The 15,664-nt window shown below is 56.6% G+C and overlaps 2 protein-coding genes across 8 annotated transcripts; one reads left to right on the top strand and one right to left on the bottom strand.

Moving 5' to 3' along the window:
• The first annotated feature begins 1,192 nt into the window (after nt 1-1,192).
• SCRN2 (secernin 2) lies at nt 1,193-7,829 on the top strand. 7 transcript variants are annotated; one of them, XM_043503373.1, is made up of 10 exons: nt 1,193-1,416; nt 2,210-2,331; nt 2,717-2,895; nt 3,057-3,238; nt 3,536-3,735; nt 4,345-4,560; nt 4,872-5,037; nt 5,724-5,904; nt 6,253-6,422; nt 7,111-7,829. In XM_043503373.1, the coding sequence occupies exons 3-9, from the start codon at nt 2,722-2,724 to the stop codon at nt 6,409-6,411; spliced, it is 1,278 nt and encodes a 425-aa protein (XP_043359308.1). In that variant the 5' UTR covers nt 1,193-1,416; nt 2,210-2,331; nt 2,717-2,721; the 3' UTR covers nt 6,412-6,422; nt 7,111-7,829. The 7 variants fall into 7 exon arrangements, with proteins under 7 accessions (XP_043359308.1, XP_043359309.1, XP_038241773.1 ...); XM_038385846.2 differs by having other exon boundaries at nt 1,273-1,416; nt 7,172-7,829; XM_043503376.1 differs by having other exon boundaries at nt 1,273-1,416; nt 6,253-6,418.
• LRRC46 (leucine rich repeat containing 46) lies at nt 3,654-15,114 on the bottom strand (the record flags this gene model as incomplete). The annotated part of the gene is made up of 8 exons (XM_043503378.1): nt 3,654-8,291; nt 8,662-8,777; nt 10,041-10,110; nt 11,720-11,829; nt 12,367-12,413; nt 14,062-14,170; nt 14,651-14,753; nt 15,024-15,114. Coding segments are annotated over 8 exons (1,023 nt in total), but the record flags the coding sequence as incomplete, so codon positions are not given.
• Nucleotides 15,115-15,664: the final 550 nt, after the last annotated feature.

Below are 15,664 nucleotides of genomic sequence, written 5' to 3' on the forward strand. Positions count from 1 at the left end.
ATGGACCCCCAGGGCAGATCTGGCTGACTCCTACATCTCTCTATTGGCCCATTGCAACATTAAAGATGCTTTGGATAAATCAAGACTGACCAACGTGTTGTGACCCCCAGAGAGTGGGGAGGTGGGAGCCTGGGGCCGTGTCCCTGAACTGTAGATTGCAGCCCCCTTTCCCTCATTACCCACAAGATGGGTCTAGAGGAGGCCTGAGCAGAGATTGTGCCATCTCTCCCTCACACACCCCTTCCCCAAGGCAGAACCACTCGGCGATTCCACAGCTGGGCCCTGCGTGGGGCTAGGCCTGCTGCATTGACCTCAAAGGGGGCCAGCAATCAGGGAGCAGCCTTGTCTCCCGCTGCAGCCCTGGCTGGCGTTTCCGGCCTAGGACGCAGAGCTGATGCCGGAGGGAACCCAAGCCTGGCAGAACCGGTCCACGAGCTGGGGACCCTGGGATGAAGCCACAGGAGCACGTGCAGGGAGTCGGCCAGGGAGCAAGTGACTCCAACTCTCCGGGGAGTGTCTCTCTCACTTTCTCCACCCTCTCTCCTCCTCGCCCTCTTGTTTGTCATCCTCTGGCCACTTTCCTGCCTTCCCTGGGCCCCGGTCAGGCCTGCCGTAGGAGGGCGCCGTTCCCATCCGGTCTCCAAGCGGATCCGGGAGGGATTTCACCCAGGGTGTGTGTTACAAAGCAGGTGTCAGCCAGCTAGGAAGTGGGTGTGACAAGCGAGTGTAACTTGCACGCACCGATCTGGGGCATGCATGACGCGTGCGACCGACCCCGGAGAGGTGGTGGGGGGGAGCGAAAGGGGTGGGACAGGAAAAGCGAATGACACAAGGGAGTAAGAGAAAACAGATCTCTCTGGCAGGTGCAACTGCCCTGACCTCGCAAAGGCAAAAGGAGGAGTTGGTTGGAAAATAGATTTAAGCTAAGAGAGGCCATCCCTGCCCTGTTAGCTGGGGACCCCCATTCAGTTCATGAGGGTGTTAGCTAGGGGACCCCATTCAGTCCTAAATGGGAATATTAGCGCGGGGACCCCCATTCAGTCCATGAGGATGTTAGCTAGGGGACCCTGCATTCAGTCCATGGGGGGGGGATGTTAGGGGAATCCCAGCCAGTCCAGAGGCGGGAGCGGCTGATCCGGACCAGGAGGAGCAGAGCTGGCTCGGGTGCACAAACGCCTCCTAGCAGTGCGGTTAGTTCCAGCTCCGGGCCGGGCCGGCCCAGCCCGGGGTGACTCCTGGTGTGTCCCTGGTTCAAGTCCCGCACGGGGAGAGCAGGAAACGGCGCCGCTCCCCCAGCTCCGTCCCGCTCCTGCCTTAGCAGCCTCCGGCCACAGGGCGCCGCCGCTGCCAGCTCCGAGCCGCGGAAGGTCCCGGCGGCGGGGGGCGCAGACCCCGGAGCGGAGGCAGGCCGGACAGGTGCGGAGACCCCCACCCCAGCCCCGTGCAATGCGGGCGTGGGGGGGGGGGTGCGGGGAGACCCACCCCCCAGGCCCGTGCAATGCGGGCGTGGGGGAGGGGGTGCGGGGAGACCCACCCCCCAGGCCCGTGCAATGCGGGCGTCGGGGAGGGGGTGCGGGGAGACCCACCCCCCAGGCCCGTGCAATGCGGGCGTCGGGGAGGGGGTGCGGGGAGACCTCTAGGTCTGTCACCGTGCATGTGGGGGGGGTGCGGGGAGCCCCCTTAGGCCCGTGCAATGCGGGCCTGGGGGGTCGGGGGTAAGAGAGAAAAGGAGCAGGGGGGGAGGGCTGCAGAGAGGGAGACACGGCTGAGCGATGGGCATGCTGGGGCCAGTGGGCCCTGCTGTCCCTGGGCTTGGATCTGGCTGGGGGGGGAGGCCCCCAGTGCATCTCTGCTCTGACGGTTTAATCTGAAATGTCTTTAATCCCAGTCAAAATAGCCTTTGTTTTTTGGTCCCGGCCGGCCTGGATTCAGCCAGTCTGCCTGAGGGCCTCTCCCCTCCAGCCCCCGTTGGCAAAGGGCGGCCGGGGGTGGGGGGGGTCCCAGCAGGGCTGTGATGGGGGCAGCTCCACGCAGGGGATCAAATCCCCTTTCGCAGCTGAGCGTGGGAGAAGCTCGCTCGTCCGCAGGCCTGTTGGGCTGAGCTCCTGGACCCCCGTCCCTGGGAGCTGGGATGTTTTGTGCCTCCCTCATGTCTGCAACAGGGACCCCGAACTTTCCTTCTAATCCTCAGCCGGTGTTTCCTTTCCAGAGCCGTGGAGGAATAAACCGCCCAGGCCTCTCCGCTGGGTTCAGCTCCTCTAACCACAGGACCCCCTGGCCCAAGGTCCCGGGGGGGGGGGGGTGTTGGCCGGACTCGGGGTCCAGTTGCGAGTGAGTTCTGCAGCTGGGGGTGTCTTACAGTCGGCTGTTGTGGCGCCCGCGGGGCTGGAGGGGGTGACCCAGCTCATGGGGACATGACGTCATCCGGGGCAGGAGAAGTCCCCAGCCGCCCTGAGCGCGGCTGGCCTGTTCACGGGCGCTCGCCCGCCCTGGGCCAGCGCATCGCAGGGGAATTCCCGGCCGGAGCAGGTGGCTTTGGAATCAGTGCGAGGCGGCTGGGTGGGTGAGCAGGGTAGGGGATGCCCCGGGACTCCCCCGTGACGGGTGCCAATGGCTCCCAGCCGCTGGCCGGCTCCAGCGTGGGGCAAGGGAGACCCGCTTGAGAAGCGGGTGAGACTGGGTGACCCCGACTCGTCTTGTCTCTTCCTCTTCCCAGCTAGGATGGCTGAGCAGAACCGCCCTGCGCCCTCCTCCTGCGATTGCTTCGTCGCTCTCCCTCCCGCCACCGCCTCCCGGGCCGTGATCTTTGGCAAAAATTCAGACCGGCCTAGAGATGAGGTCCAGGAAGTCATCTATCTCCCTGCTGCAACCTATGCAAGGGGGGCAAAGCTCAAGGTGAGCGGACCATATGCCAGAGTGTGGGGGGGTGGAGCTTGGGACCCAGTTTGGGGCAGAAAAGACGGGGATCTGAGCCCCTGTATTAAGGAGAGGAGCCCCCTTTCTTGACGGTCCACAACCCAGTCACCTGTGCTTTCTTCCCCCTGCCCTGCTTCTAGTGTACGTACGTCGAGGTCGAGCAGGCAGAGAGGACCCACGCAGTGATCCTGAGCCGCCCGGCCTGGCTGTGGGGCGCTGAGATGGGAGCCAATGAGCACGGCGTCTGCATTGGGAATGAAGGGGTGTGGACCAAGGAGCCTGTTGGGGAGGAGGAGGCCCTGCTGGGCATGGACTTGGTCAGGTGAGAGTTGCTGGGCGGGCGCGGGAGACCGGTGTTATGTGGTGTCGCCGCCCCCCGATTAGCTGGATGTGTTGAGTCCAACCCCCTCTGTTGGGCTGTGATCTGATATTTTGAGCTGCCCGGCTCAGTCCTGGGGCAGCCACCTGCTGCCCACACTTGTTTGCCTCCCTCTCACACCCCGGCAGTTCTCTGGATGTGCTGGGGCGATCCTCTGGGCTTGTGCCTGGAAAGGGGCAGAGCGCAGATCCATGGCTCCCCCCACAAACTCCCTCTTCAAAGCTGCTTTGTTTGCCGCAGGCTGGGTTTGGAGAGGGGCAGCTCGGCTCATGAAGCCCTGCAGGCCATCACGGCTTTGCTGGAGCGCTACGGCCAGGGCGGCAGCTGCAAGGAAGAGCCGACCCCTTTCGTTTATCACAACACCTTCCTGCTGGCGGACCGGAGCGAAGCCTGGGTGCTGGAGACAGCCGGCCGGTACTGGGCAGCCCAGAGGATCCGAGGTGAGCAGTGTGCATATCCGGGGTGGCAGAAGTCCTGGACATCCTGGAAGTGGGGGTGTCAGGGAGCTCTGTTATTGCAGTCCCAGCTGGAGGGGCTGTGGGGGAGCAGCTAGTCCAGCCTCAGCAGGGATAGTGTCTGCACAGGGATGGATGGAAGGAAAGTTCTACTGGGAGACGATCTGGGGTGTAGGGGCCTGGACAGCTCAGATAAATGTGGGGCCTTTCACCTCTTGCTGACCAGTCCTCGTCCAGCCGAGGCTGCTGGTTACCAAACTTTGTTCCCATCTGCTGCTGCTTTGGCGGCCTGTGTGATGAGTTTGGTGGGTCTCAACCCAGTTCGCCTCACAGCTACCCCCAGCCCCCTTGTTTGTGACGCCAGCAAAAAGGTCAAGGATTGAGTGGGCCACGGCGACATGACTCTTGTTTTATTCTCATGCCTCGAGAGGTGTCTCTCTGGGTCGGGCGGTTTCCTGGACGCTTGCCCTACTCCTGCCTGTGCTGATGGGTGGATAGAGGTGTCAGGTCTTGGGAAGGGCCCGGGCTGGGAGCCCTCATGGCTACTATCCCACCAATACAGTCCCTCTTCACCAAAGCCACGTCTTGTTGCAGAAGGGACCCGGAATATCTCCAACCAGCTGAGCATCGGCACGGATATCACCGCCGAGCACACGGGGCTGAGGCGCCATGCCCAGAGCCAGGGCTGGTGGAGCGGGGATGGGGAGTTCAGCTTCAGCAAGGTCTTCTCTCTGACCCACCAGCCCGTGCGGATGGAGGCGGCCAAGGCCCGATTCTGCGCTGGCAAGGAGCTACTGCAGCAGCATGCAGGTGGGTGCGGGGGATGAGGCTGTGCCAGCGTGGTGCCTCATCCCATTACCATCCATGGGAAGGATCAAAGCCAGTCTCCTGGTGCTCAGTGTCATCCCATCAATGGGATGGGAGCAGTTGGTTGGCAGTGGCAGCATCTAGCAATCAGGAGAGGCGTCTCTCTGGGTCATCCAGCAACCACTTGGTCTCATCTCATTGGCCACAGATATGGTGACCTAACCTGCTGCTGGTCGATGGAAAGCATGAACCAGTCCCCCACCCAGTGGTTACTTGCCCATTGATCTTCCATCTCTTCCCCCCGGTGTTGCTAGGCTGCATCACGGTGGAGACCATCATGGACATCCTGCGGGACAAGGCCAGTGGGATCTGTGTGGACTCGGAGGGCTTCCGCACCACGGGGAGCATGGTGTCCATCCTCCCCCAGGACTCCACCTTGCCCTGCGTGCATTTCTTCACAGCCACGCCCGACCCCTCCAGGTTAGTACCAGTGCTGCCCAAGGGGCCCGCTGTGCTTGGAAAGCCCCTGGCTCCGGGCTGTCGGAGGAGGCTGGGAGAAGACTGTGTGAAAATTAAACAGACCTGTTGTTTCTAAGGTGCTGAGGGTCCTCAGCCACCAGCAACTTCCCCAAGGATGCTTGGCCCGTGGCAGGATCAGGATCTTTGTTTGCACATTAACATCATGAGAGCCTTTGAACCAGGAGCCCTTTCCGTCCTGTTTAGCCCTTTGCCCGGCAGCAGCGAAACCATCTGCCGATGTCCGAGAGGGATCCCGGGCAGAGACTGACCTGGGATTGGTTCAGTGAGAAGCCAGGGCTCCACCCTGAGAGTGCTCAGAGCACGGGAAGTCACTTGGAGCTCAGGGATCGAGACTTAAATGGGGAACCCGACAGCGTCCCAGCCGAGTCATCTACGCTATCCTAATAGCATCCGGCCCCATTGCCCTGGGGCGCCCCCAGCTTAGCTGCAGAGCAGACTTTTGGGTCGAACCCTGGCAGTGCTACAATCCTGCTGTTCGCTTCCCCTGTGGGCATGAGCTGGTCAGGAGGCAGATCCCTGGCAACCTCTGGCCGAAACCCACTTTGCCAGGGTACGTCTCAGCAAGGATGTTGTGGGGCTGCAGAGACACCCCTAACAGTCTCTGCCCCCATCTCCTGCCTGGGCAGGTCCATATTCAAGCCCTTCATCTTCGTCGCCAATGTGACTCCGGTCCCAAAGGCAATGTCTCCGAGCTTTGGTGACAAGGACCCCGTCCAGAAGGTCCCTCGATTCCAGAGCAGAGTTGATCGGAGACATGAGCTCTACCAGGCACATCAAGCAGCACTGGATCGCATGGAAACTAGCCAGGTAACTGAATGCCCTGGGCTCGTACCCTGGGGTTCTGCTTCCCTCTCAAATGCTGAGCGGGGCTCCTGATGGCCTCGCCTGGCGCTAACTGCCCATCACCCCAGCCCTGGGAGTGTTCCCGGGAGCTCTAGGGTTTTCTCCTGGGAGCCAGCTGGGCTGCAGAGCTCCCAGCTGTACAGTGGGAGGATTGCGGTTGGCCTGTCTGAGATTAGCGGGGTGTTTCTGGGAGGTGGAGTGGATGGAGTTAGACTCTGGACTCACTCAGGATCGAGACCATCCCCATGAGCAGTGGCTTAGGCTGTACGTGTCCCTTACATCTCTCTCTTCTCCACTGACCCTGTTCCGCAGGAGCAAGGCCAGAAGCTCCAGCAGACCATGCAGGATCTGGAGAGGCAGGGCCTGGAGGCCATGAAGGAAATCCTGGCCGGCGGTATCACCCTTGACCCGGAGGAGCTGGCTGACCTCTTGTTTGATTGTGTGGACACGGAAATCAAGTTCTACAAATAAGCCTGAGGCTGGTGGGTTTCAGGGTGGGTGGGCAGGGGAAGGAGAAAGATGCTGCAGAGTTCATAGATTGTGGGCTGCACCCCTCTGGGCTTTGTTGGGGGGACCCCTCTATTTTGCCTTGTGCTCCCTGACTGCATGTCCGTTTTGGGGTATAGTCTGCACTGGCTGCCCCCCTTGCCTCTGTGCTCATTAACATCCCTGTCAAAGGCAGAGCCGCTCTGGGCCGCAGCCTGGAATGAAAAGGAGCAAAGGCTCCTGGGAAACAGTGTGGCATTGCCCCATGGCCCAGTATCCACATGAAAGGCACAACGTTGTGGTCTAATACCTGTCCCTAAGGGCAGGGTCTGCGTGCCACGGACTGGGAGAGTGTCAGCCTGGAACAGCCCCATTTATGGGATCGGGGAAGCACGTCACAGAGGGGTTACATTGATCAGTCACTGGGATCTCGTTGGCCTCCTCTTGGGAACCTGAAGCTCCTTCATCCTTAACAGAGATATATGGCCAATAGAGATTACAGGGTCCACCATGCAACATAACTGGGTTGTTCAAAGCAAGGCAGAGCATTGCATTCTGGGACTTGGGATCTTCTTATGCTGCACCATCATAAAAAAGGAGAATAGGCGTGGCTGAGCCATGGTCCACCTTGTGGCCACCCCCGGCCGCTGGTGAAAGGACACCCTCCCTCTTGGATTGTTTCAGAGCCCTGCCTGGCTTACCGTGTCTGGAGATTGCTTGCTTCTTTCCCCTGCTTTCCTTTCAGCATGGAGCATTTCAAAGGAACAGAAGAACCTTAATTCCTGCTGCTGCTGCCCCGTCTGCTCCAATTCTGATTCTTAACCTCACATCCGATCGCTGACATTCTCTCCAGCTGCGTTAACTGGACTGGAAGTGGCTTTTCACCACCGGGATTATTGCTCTGGCATGGTGCCCTTTCTGGACCCTCCGCCTGGCATTTCCCAGCCTGTAGCTGTGGACAGCCCTCCCCTGGAATGGACGCCTGCCACTCCTTTCAACTTGCATGAGTTGTCACTCCCATGAAGAGTCCAGAACTTCAGCGGAGGGTTCAGTAGCTTGAACAGGCCAGGTGTCCTGAGCCAGACTCCGTGGGACTGGGAGGGGGAGAGCCTCAGCTAGCTAGATGGAGCTGAATTTTGGTGGCTGGGTTACCAGGGCCCACCTTGCTTCTTCCTAAGAGGAAACACTGCCTAATGGTTAGAGCACAGGACAGCTGGGTTCTCTCAGACTCACCTAGGGACCTCGTTCGGGTCACTTTCCATAGCAAGGGGATGATCCCCACCTACCTGGCCTGTACAGAGCTGGGATGCTGTGCAGGGCTAACCCCACCCCCGCCAGGGAGCGCAGGACAGAAGCCCACAGGCAGACAGACTGAGGTGGAATAAAGAGGTTTTACGTTTCAATCGCAAACGCCACTGTGCTGTTTTGTCGGGGCCGGCCCAGTCAGTCCCCTGTGCGCCTTTGCAGCGGGGGCTGGCTGGGCGTCAGTCATTTTTTTGCTGCTCTGGCTGCAGTTTTAACTGTGGTGGAAGCTTCCCCTTTCAGGGGCTTGAGGCGGGCCCCGCTCCCGCGCTTGCTCTGCCCGCCAGTGCGTGGGGTGCCAGACCTCGTAGAGCCTCCTGACTTGGGTTTGGGGTGCGGCTCAAGCAGCCCAGGGGCTGGTGATCTCCCTCCTGCAGCTCCCTCCTCTGCTGGGCTAGGTGCCAGGTGGCCCTCCCAGCTTCCTGGGCACAGATGTCCTGGCAGCTGCATCAGTCTCTGGCGCTCTGTGAGCTCCTCCAGCCGGGCCTGGTGTTCGCTCAGCGCCTCCTGCATCCTCCTCTGTGAGCGGCCAGCCAGCTCCTGGTGGAGACCTGTAAAGAACTCTGCGTGGGGGAGAGGCGGAAAAGTTAGAGCAAATCCCCCTCTGCAGCCAGCGGACCAGCACATGGGGCAGGGTCATTAAACTGGCTCCTGTATGTTACTGCACAGCGGTGTGGTGGTGATAGGGGACCATGGTGTGTCTAGCCCTCAGCTAGGATCCTGCAAAGTGCTGCAGAGTGGAGGGGTTTTCCCCATCTTTGGAAGGTGAGGACTGTCAGATCAGCCCCTTTCACCAGCACCGATATTCATGCACACAGCCCAACCCTGTTGTCATACCCGTGCAAATCCAGGGGCAGGTGACTTCATCTAGATTTACCCATGTGTACCAAGAGCAGAATCCGGTCATATGGCTGACAGCAGCAGCTTGATCACCTTTGTCTGCACAGAAAGGACCAGTCAGCTCAGGGACATCATCATCTTCCTCAGCGTCACTGTCATCAGAAGCTCCCTCCTCTTCCTCCTCCTCCACTGGGTCAGGGTCCCTCCAGCTGGGGATAAGCTGGGTGTCCAATTTTATGAGACTGGGCAAGGCCCTGAGCAACAACTCTCTGGAAAGGCCAAAACAATATTGTGCCTTCCATCCCCGAGGATGCCACAGTGCTTTGACCACACCCACACACTGGCTCATGTGAAGCGTTGCTGCAATGCAGCTACCTCTGGGGTGGAACACAGCAGCGAACAGGGATAACTCCATATAAAAGGTTTGGGCAGAAAGTGACAATTCTGCTATCCAGTTGAAATTGCAGATGGGGGAAGAATTTAGGGAGGCCAAAGGGAATGACTTCAAGTTGGCATTTAGGGAGGACACCTGTTTAACATCCTGGGCTCTTGCAAAATATGCCAAGGGGTCTTTAGTGACCTGGAGAGGGTAAGATGGAGATTTATCGCCCCGTCCCCCCCAGCACCACTGTAAGGCACTGGGTCAGAACTCACAGGGGAAATAATGTGCCACCACCTCCCCCAGCTCTGACAGGGGAGCTGCTACAGGGGGCAGGCCTCACTAGCTGACCACCACTGGGTGCGGGGAAGCCTTTAAAGATCTCAACTTGCTGGAAGGCAGAGCAGCCAACGAGTGCACAGTGGCACAAACCAAACAAAAGGGAGGAGCGTTAACTCAGACAAGCATAACCTGGGGCTGTAAATATAAATGCAGGGCAGGGTGAGGCAAGGGTCAAACGACCTCAGAGCCCAGGGCAGGAAGAGACTATTTGCATTTTGATAGAAACACAAAAATGACACAACAATAAGCCAACAGAAAACAACTCATGGAAGGAAGGAGCCGCTCGCCAACTGTCGCCACTCAATCCCTGGGCTTGTTCGCTATCTCCCTTGCCCCTGCATCTCAGTATAGGGGGAGCCCTTTGGGGGCACAGTCCTGCCCTCAACTCGGAGCACTGTGGCCCACATGCTTCAAGTATTTAGGCTCCAGACTTCCACTGATTTCAGTGGCAGTTTGGAGCCTAAATAGCTTAGTGGATCTGGGCCTATCTAAATAACCCCACTCCTTGCGATGCTTAAGTGTATTCTTAGAGGGTCTCCCGTTGAAGGTATACAGCTAGCCTGACCCTGTTTAGCAACCCCCAGCTTGCACTGGAGACAGTTGTATAAGAGAAGCAGGATTAGGTGTTTGGGTCCAGATCCTCAAAGGTATTTAGGTGCCTAACTCCCACTGGGTTTATCTTTGAGGAGCTGGGCTTTAGTTCTCACCCATGAGACTCAAAGGAAGGGAGATTTCGTGCACTCGCTCTCACCTGTAGCCATTTTGGCTGGTGCATCTGTTTCCTGAAAAGTTCAGGATGCGGAGGCTCCAGGGCAGCTCATCTGCACAGACCAAAGGGAAGAAAGAAGGTGAGGTAGCAAATCTGAGCTCTGGCTGCTAAGTAAGCGGATGAGCTGTTAGGTTGCAGGTCCAATGAAACTCTCCACCCCTCTCTGCTCTGGAGGTCTCTGAACCCTCACAATACCCCTTGGAGGTAGGGGAGTATCAATCCCCTTTCACCACGGGGGAAACTGGGGCACACCGGTGACTTTCTCAAAAATCACACAGCCATTGTGTAATAGAACCCAGGAGTCCTGATTCCCAGTATCCTGCTGCTACATTGTTAAGCTTTAAAAACCCAGGTTCCCTTGCTCATTTCTCCCTGCCACAAACTAGAGGCCAATCTGCACGTGCTTTTCCCACATTGGTGCATATTACTAGAGGCCTGCTCTGGACGGCAGAGATACATTGTAGGAGAACATTTCTGCCCAGAGAGTGTTTCGTTCCACACTTTGCCCTGGGAACACCCTGATGGATTTGTCATTAATCTGCGTGTTGCTTTGTTTTTGAAAAGCGGAGCGCATGGGAAATGACTATTGTGCCTAAGAGTTAGATAGACACACTCCCGGCCATGGCCGTCTCTTCTCTGCTTCCTGCCCAAATGAAACTGAAAAGAAACTTTAAGCTCGCTCAGATTCAGCAAAGTATGTGCTCAGGTTCGTTGAAGTCGACGGGACTGAAAAACACATGCCTTGGTGCTCTGCTGCGTCAGACCTTTAACGAGGCCACAAAACGTAAACGAGGCCCTGGAGTTCATGGGAAAAGGTGACAGCCCTATTGGGCTGTAGCTTAGAAACCCGGCCAAGGTTAGGCGACGTCATAGGACTGTTGGAGCGTGATGTGGCATGTTAGCTGGATTCACAACAGCATAAAGAACTCCTTCCCTCGAACAGACACTTCTTGCTTTTTAAAGAAGCTGCTCTTTCGGCAGGAGACACGTGCGGCATGTGCTATTCCCGCGTCAGGGTGGTATCACTGCTCTTGTTGTTGTCATGTGTGGTGCACAAAAGAGGGAGTCAACCGAAGGCAAGAGAATGGCTGCTGCTCTCACAGAGGAGGCAAATATTCATCAAACGGAAAAGAGACTCGTTAGGGAAAGAAATGGGAGCGTGGTCTAGTGATTAAAGCAGGGCACTTGAGACCGGAACTCCTGGGTCCTATTCTCAAGTCAGGGAAGGACAGTAGTCTAGTGGTTAGTGTAGGGCACTGGTAAGCAGAACTCCTGGATCCTATTCCCAAGTCTGGAAGGGAGAGTGCATTAGTGGTTAGAGCAGGGCAGCAGTAATCAGGACTCCTGGGTCCGATACCCCGATCTGCCATGGACTCACTGTGTGACCTCAAGAAAGTGGCTTTCAGTGCCTTGTAAATGGTGATATGATCTGACTGTTCCAGCACACAGGGTGGGAGTCGTAGTTTATTCCTGCTTTGGCATCCTTGGCTGGACAAGGCTAGGGACGTGCCCAGTTATCAATAATGGCAACATTCCACGAGGGGTCCACCCTCAAAGCATGTTAAAAGCAATGAGGAATAAGCAGGAGGAGGCATGGAAGAGCAGCCAACTGCGTTTTTCCGAGCCTGTCCAACGGAGGCTGCTGCCTGCACCACTCCTACCAGGGTCCAGTGTCTCGATCCAGTTCTGCGACAGGTCCAGGAACTGCAGGTGCTGCAGGTCCTGGAGGTTCTCCACTGCACGGATGCGGTTTCCAGCCAGCGAGAGGAACCTGCAGGGCAGGAGGAGTGGGGGTGGAAGGAGCTGTGTCAGTGAATGCAAAGGGGAACCACAGAGGCTGGGGACTTCCGCAGCAGGGACTTTATCTGATCAAACCTGCATTGTGCTCTTGTGCGAAGCGAGATAGAGCTTGTGCTGATCTCAAAGGACCTGCTCCAATTCCCGCTGAGTCAATGGCAAAACCGCCATTGCCTTCAGTGGGAATGAAAGGAGGTCAAAGGGCAGACACAGTCGTGTCTCTAAAGAAGAAGCATTTAGTTTGGATTTGTGCCTGAAAATTTAAAACCAAAGGGCAAAGTCCTGTGTGCCAGAGAACCAGGGCCAAGTTCTTAGGGTTAAACTGCCATGAGGCTGCTGATGTCACTAACTACACCCAATCCTCACTCCCCCCTGAGGAAAAGCCTGTGTTATCGTCTGATTGCCACGCCCGAGTTTGGGAAATTCACCCCCCACTAAAGCTGCAGTGCAACAGCTGCTGTTTACACATGCTCTCTGTACAGCTTATCATGTCATTAAGAGCCCTACTTACCGGAGGTTGGGAAGGCAGCTGAGATTCTCAATGGTCTCAATTTGGTTCTGAAAAATGAAAGGATTTCTTGACTAAATGAAGACGAACAATGGCACTTCAAGTGTTCACAACGCTGAACAAATATTAACTAGGCCTCGGGGCTCCCCGGGCAGTTAGCTGGGCAAGTATTATTTTGCAGATGAGGGAAACAGAGGTAGTGAGAGACTTGTCCAAGGTCACAAAACAAATAAGGGGCAAGGCTGAGATTATAACACAGAACTCCCCGAATCTTAGTCCTGCGCTGGCTGTTCCACAGGGAACAGTTCCAAAAGCATCTTAGATTTATAAGGGTCGGGATGGGGGGAAAGAATAACTTGCCAAAAATCAGACCATGGGAGCAGACTCTCCAATCAGGACGATGAGGCGTGAAACACACACGTGGGGTGGCTGAGCGTTAATCGGGTTAGATTTGCCCAGCTTCCCAAACAAGGAACCTTTACATAGGGATCACTCAGCCCCTGCAAGCCTTTACGCACATGTGCAGCTTTCCTCAGGGAGGTAGCTCAGCTGAGTTCCATAAGACACATGTAAGAGTTTCAGGTGCCAATTTGCAGGATCAGAGTCTAAGGGTATGTCTACACCTAAACTGCCACAGCAGCTGATCGTTGTAGTGTTTCAGTGTAGACACTGCCACACTCCACCACCCTGAGAGGAAGCTAAGTTGATAGAAGAATTCTTCCGTCGACCTAGCACTGTCTACACCAGGGATTAGGTCGGCATAGCTACATCTCACAAGGGGTTGATTTCTCACATCTCTGAGAGACGAAGCTATAGCGATGTAAGTTACCAGTGCAAACCAGCCCCAAGACCCCAATCCTGCAATCAGAGCTGCACAAATGGACCCCAAAATCAATGGGCTCTGTAACGGGGCAGCACGCAGGGATCCCATTGCAGGCATGGGGCCTATACATGTACATGACCTTAGCCAGATTTGCCAGATGGCTGAAGGCAGAGCACCACTCTGTTATTTATTAATCCAAAGGGAGCTCTTTTAAAGGTCAAAGATTGTAAGATTTTTAAAACCTGAAATGTTCTTGTTATCGGGGTAACTTAGATGGTTAAATTCCTGATTCTTCTTCTGTAGCTTAGATCATCGAAAGGAAAATAATTAAAGATCAGATTTGCTTTTCCTTGGTTTTAAGTCATTTGTTTATTTTTTGTGTCTCACTTGTCTCTCAGAGTGGAAGGCCCCTAGTCATTGTGACTTTTGTTAATTGTGTCTGTCTGGATATATTCACTTCTGGCTTTCAAGCCCTGACACAAGGCTGTGATGGTTAGGTGGCTGTTGCTATAGGGAAATGTTTAAATCAAAACACAAAACCATGTTCAGTGATTTTTTTTTTATTATTTCATAAACTTTTCTATTAATAGTACATATTTAAAAAAATAAAATCTGGGCCTAACACACCTGCCATTGTCTCTGTTTCTCACCCTCGGGGTGTCCCTCCCCAACACACAGCATTCTCAAGCAATTGCTTGCCAAAGGAAAGAGTCTGATCTTATTTCAAAGCCAAACTATGATCTTGCTTACAGTGGAATTTACTGTGATGTGCAAAGAGAGTTTGGCTGCTGTGAAAAACCAGAGCTGATCTCCAGGGGGTGCTATCTCCCAGCCTAAGAGACAGATCAGGTTAAAGAGCATGCTAAGTGCTTTACCTGTTGCAGGTAGAGATTGCGGACCTCTCTCAGACCCTGCAGGTTGCTGATAGCGCAAATGTTCTCCCTGTCCAAGCGGATGGTGAGCAGAGACGCCAAGGCTTTGGATCTACAGAGAAAGGCGTTCAGAATAATTTTGTGTAGCCAAATTGCGGGTGTTGCTGGAATCCAAGAGCAAAGGCGATCCTTCCGAGAGCCCCTTCACAATGAAGGATCGCAGACTGCTGGGAGAGCAATGTTCAGTTCCCTATAATAAAGCTACAACTTTATTTTAACCTGCTGGGTCGTGGCAGGAGCAAAGCAACCAGATGCGCTTAGTAATTAGGGTGATCTCCCATTACTGTGTGTGTCTCAAGTCACTACCTCTGTGCCTCCGTTTCCCCATCTGTAAAATGGGGATAATAATGCTGACATCCTTCGAAAAATCCTTTCCGACCTACTGATGAAAAGTGCTATGTAAAAGCTAGGGAGTATCATTCCATCTCCCTTCCCATCTGCTAGGTACTAGGGTGCCCACCCATCCCTCATTTTAAGGGACTCCCCTTCTTTGATCCCTCATATCCCATTTCAGCAGCGATCAGACACTCACATGCTCTCTGGGGTCTCTTTTTCTGCGGGGCAGGACAGGTTCCTCCCAGCGATGAGAGAGTTGGTGATGCTCCTCCCTTCCCCTGCTGGGCTCTGCTGAAGGTCTGGAAGCAAACACAGGGATTCACATTCACTTGGGGCCCCTGATCCTGCTCTCAGCAATGTCAATGGGAGTTTGGCCTTGGACTGCATTGGGAGCAGCCCTTGGTTAAACATGGTGAAAAACTCCTGACCATGCTATATATGGCAGGGGGGGTTCCACCCTGACACCCCCCCCCATCTGCACCCCTGCATGCAACCTCCTCTCACCCACAACCCCTCCAGGGCAACGGTGCTCTACTGCAATGGGAGATCCCATTGCACGGACCACTCACCCCTGGGTCTGGCCTCCGGTGGGTTCGCCAGCCTGGAGAGGGAGGGGACACGAGGCCCCTGTACCCCAGTCCCCACCTCAGCAGGCCACAGTCATAGAAATGGGGATGGTGGGGAGGCACTGCTCAGGGTCACTCTGCCGCTCTCTGTGATGGCAGAGCTGTGGGGACAGGGCCTGAGACAGGAGCCACCAGGAAGGGGCTGGGGAGTATAGCCTGGGCCGGGGGGGATCCCCGGGACGGGCCTGGGGGGGATCCCCAGGAAGGGGCGGGGGGGGCAGAGCCTGGGTCGGGGGATCCCCAGGAAGGGGCTGGGGGGGCAGAGCCTGGGCTGGGGGGGATCCCCGGGACGGGGCTGGGGGGCAGAGCCTGGGCCGGGGGGGGATCCCCGGGACGGGGCGGGGTAGAGCCTAGGCCAGAGGGGGGGATCCCTGGGAAGGGGCGGGGGGTGGGCAGAGCCTCGGCCGGGGGAGATCCCCAGGACGGGCCTGGGGGGGCAGAGCCTGGGCTGGGGGGGGGATCCCAGGGAAGGGGCTGGAGGGATGCCCGGGAAGGGGGGGGGCAGAGCCTGGGCCGGGGGGGCAGAGTTGGGGGCTCCCCGGGAAGGGGTGGGGGGGCAGAGCCTGGGCCGGGGGGGCAGAGTT

This window comes from Dermochelys coriacea, chromosome 27, assembly GCF_009764565.3.
Source record: "Dermochelys coriacea isolate rDerCor1 chromosome 27, rDerCor1.pri.v4, whole genome shotgun sequence".
In the NCBI taxonomy this organism is placed as follows: Eukaryota; Metazoa; Chordata; order Testudines; family Dermochelyidae; genus Dermochelys; species Dermochelys coriacea.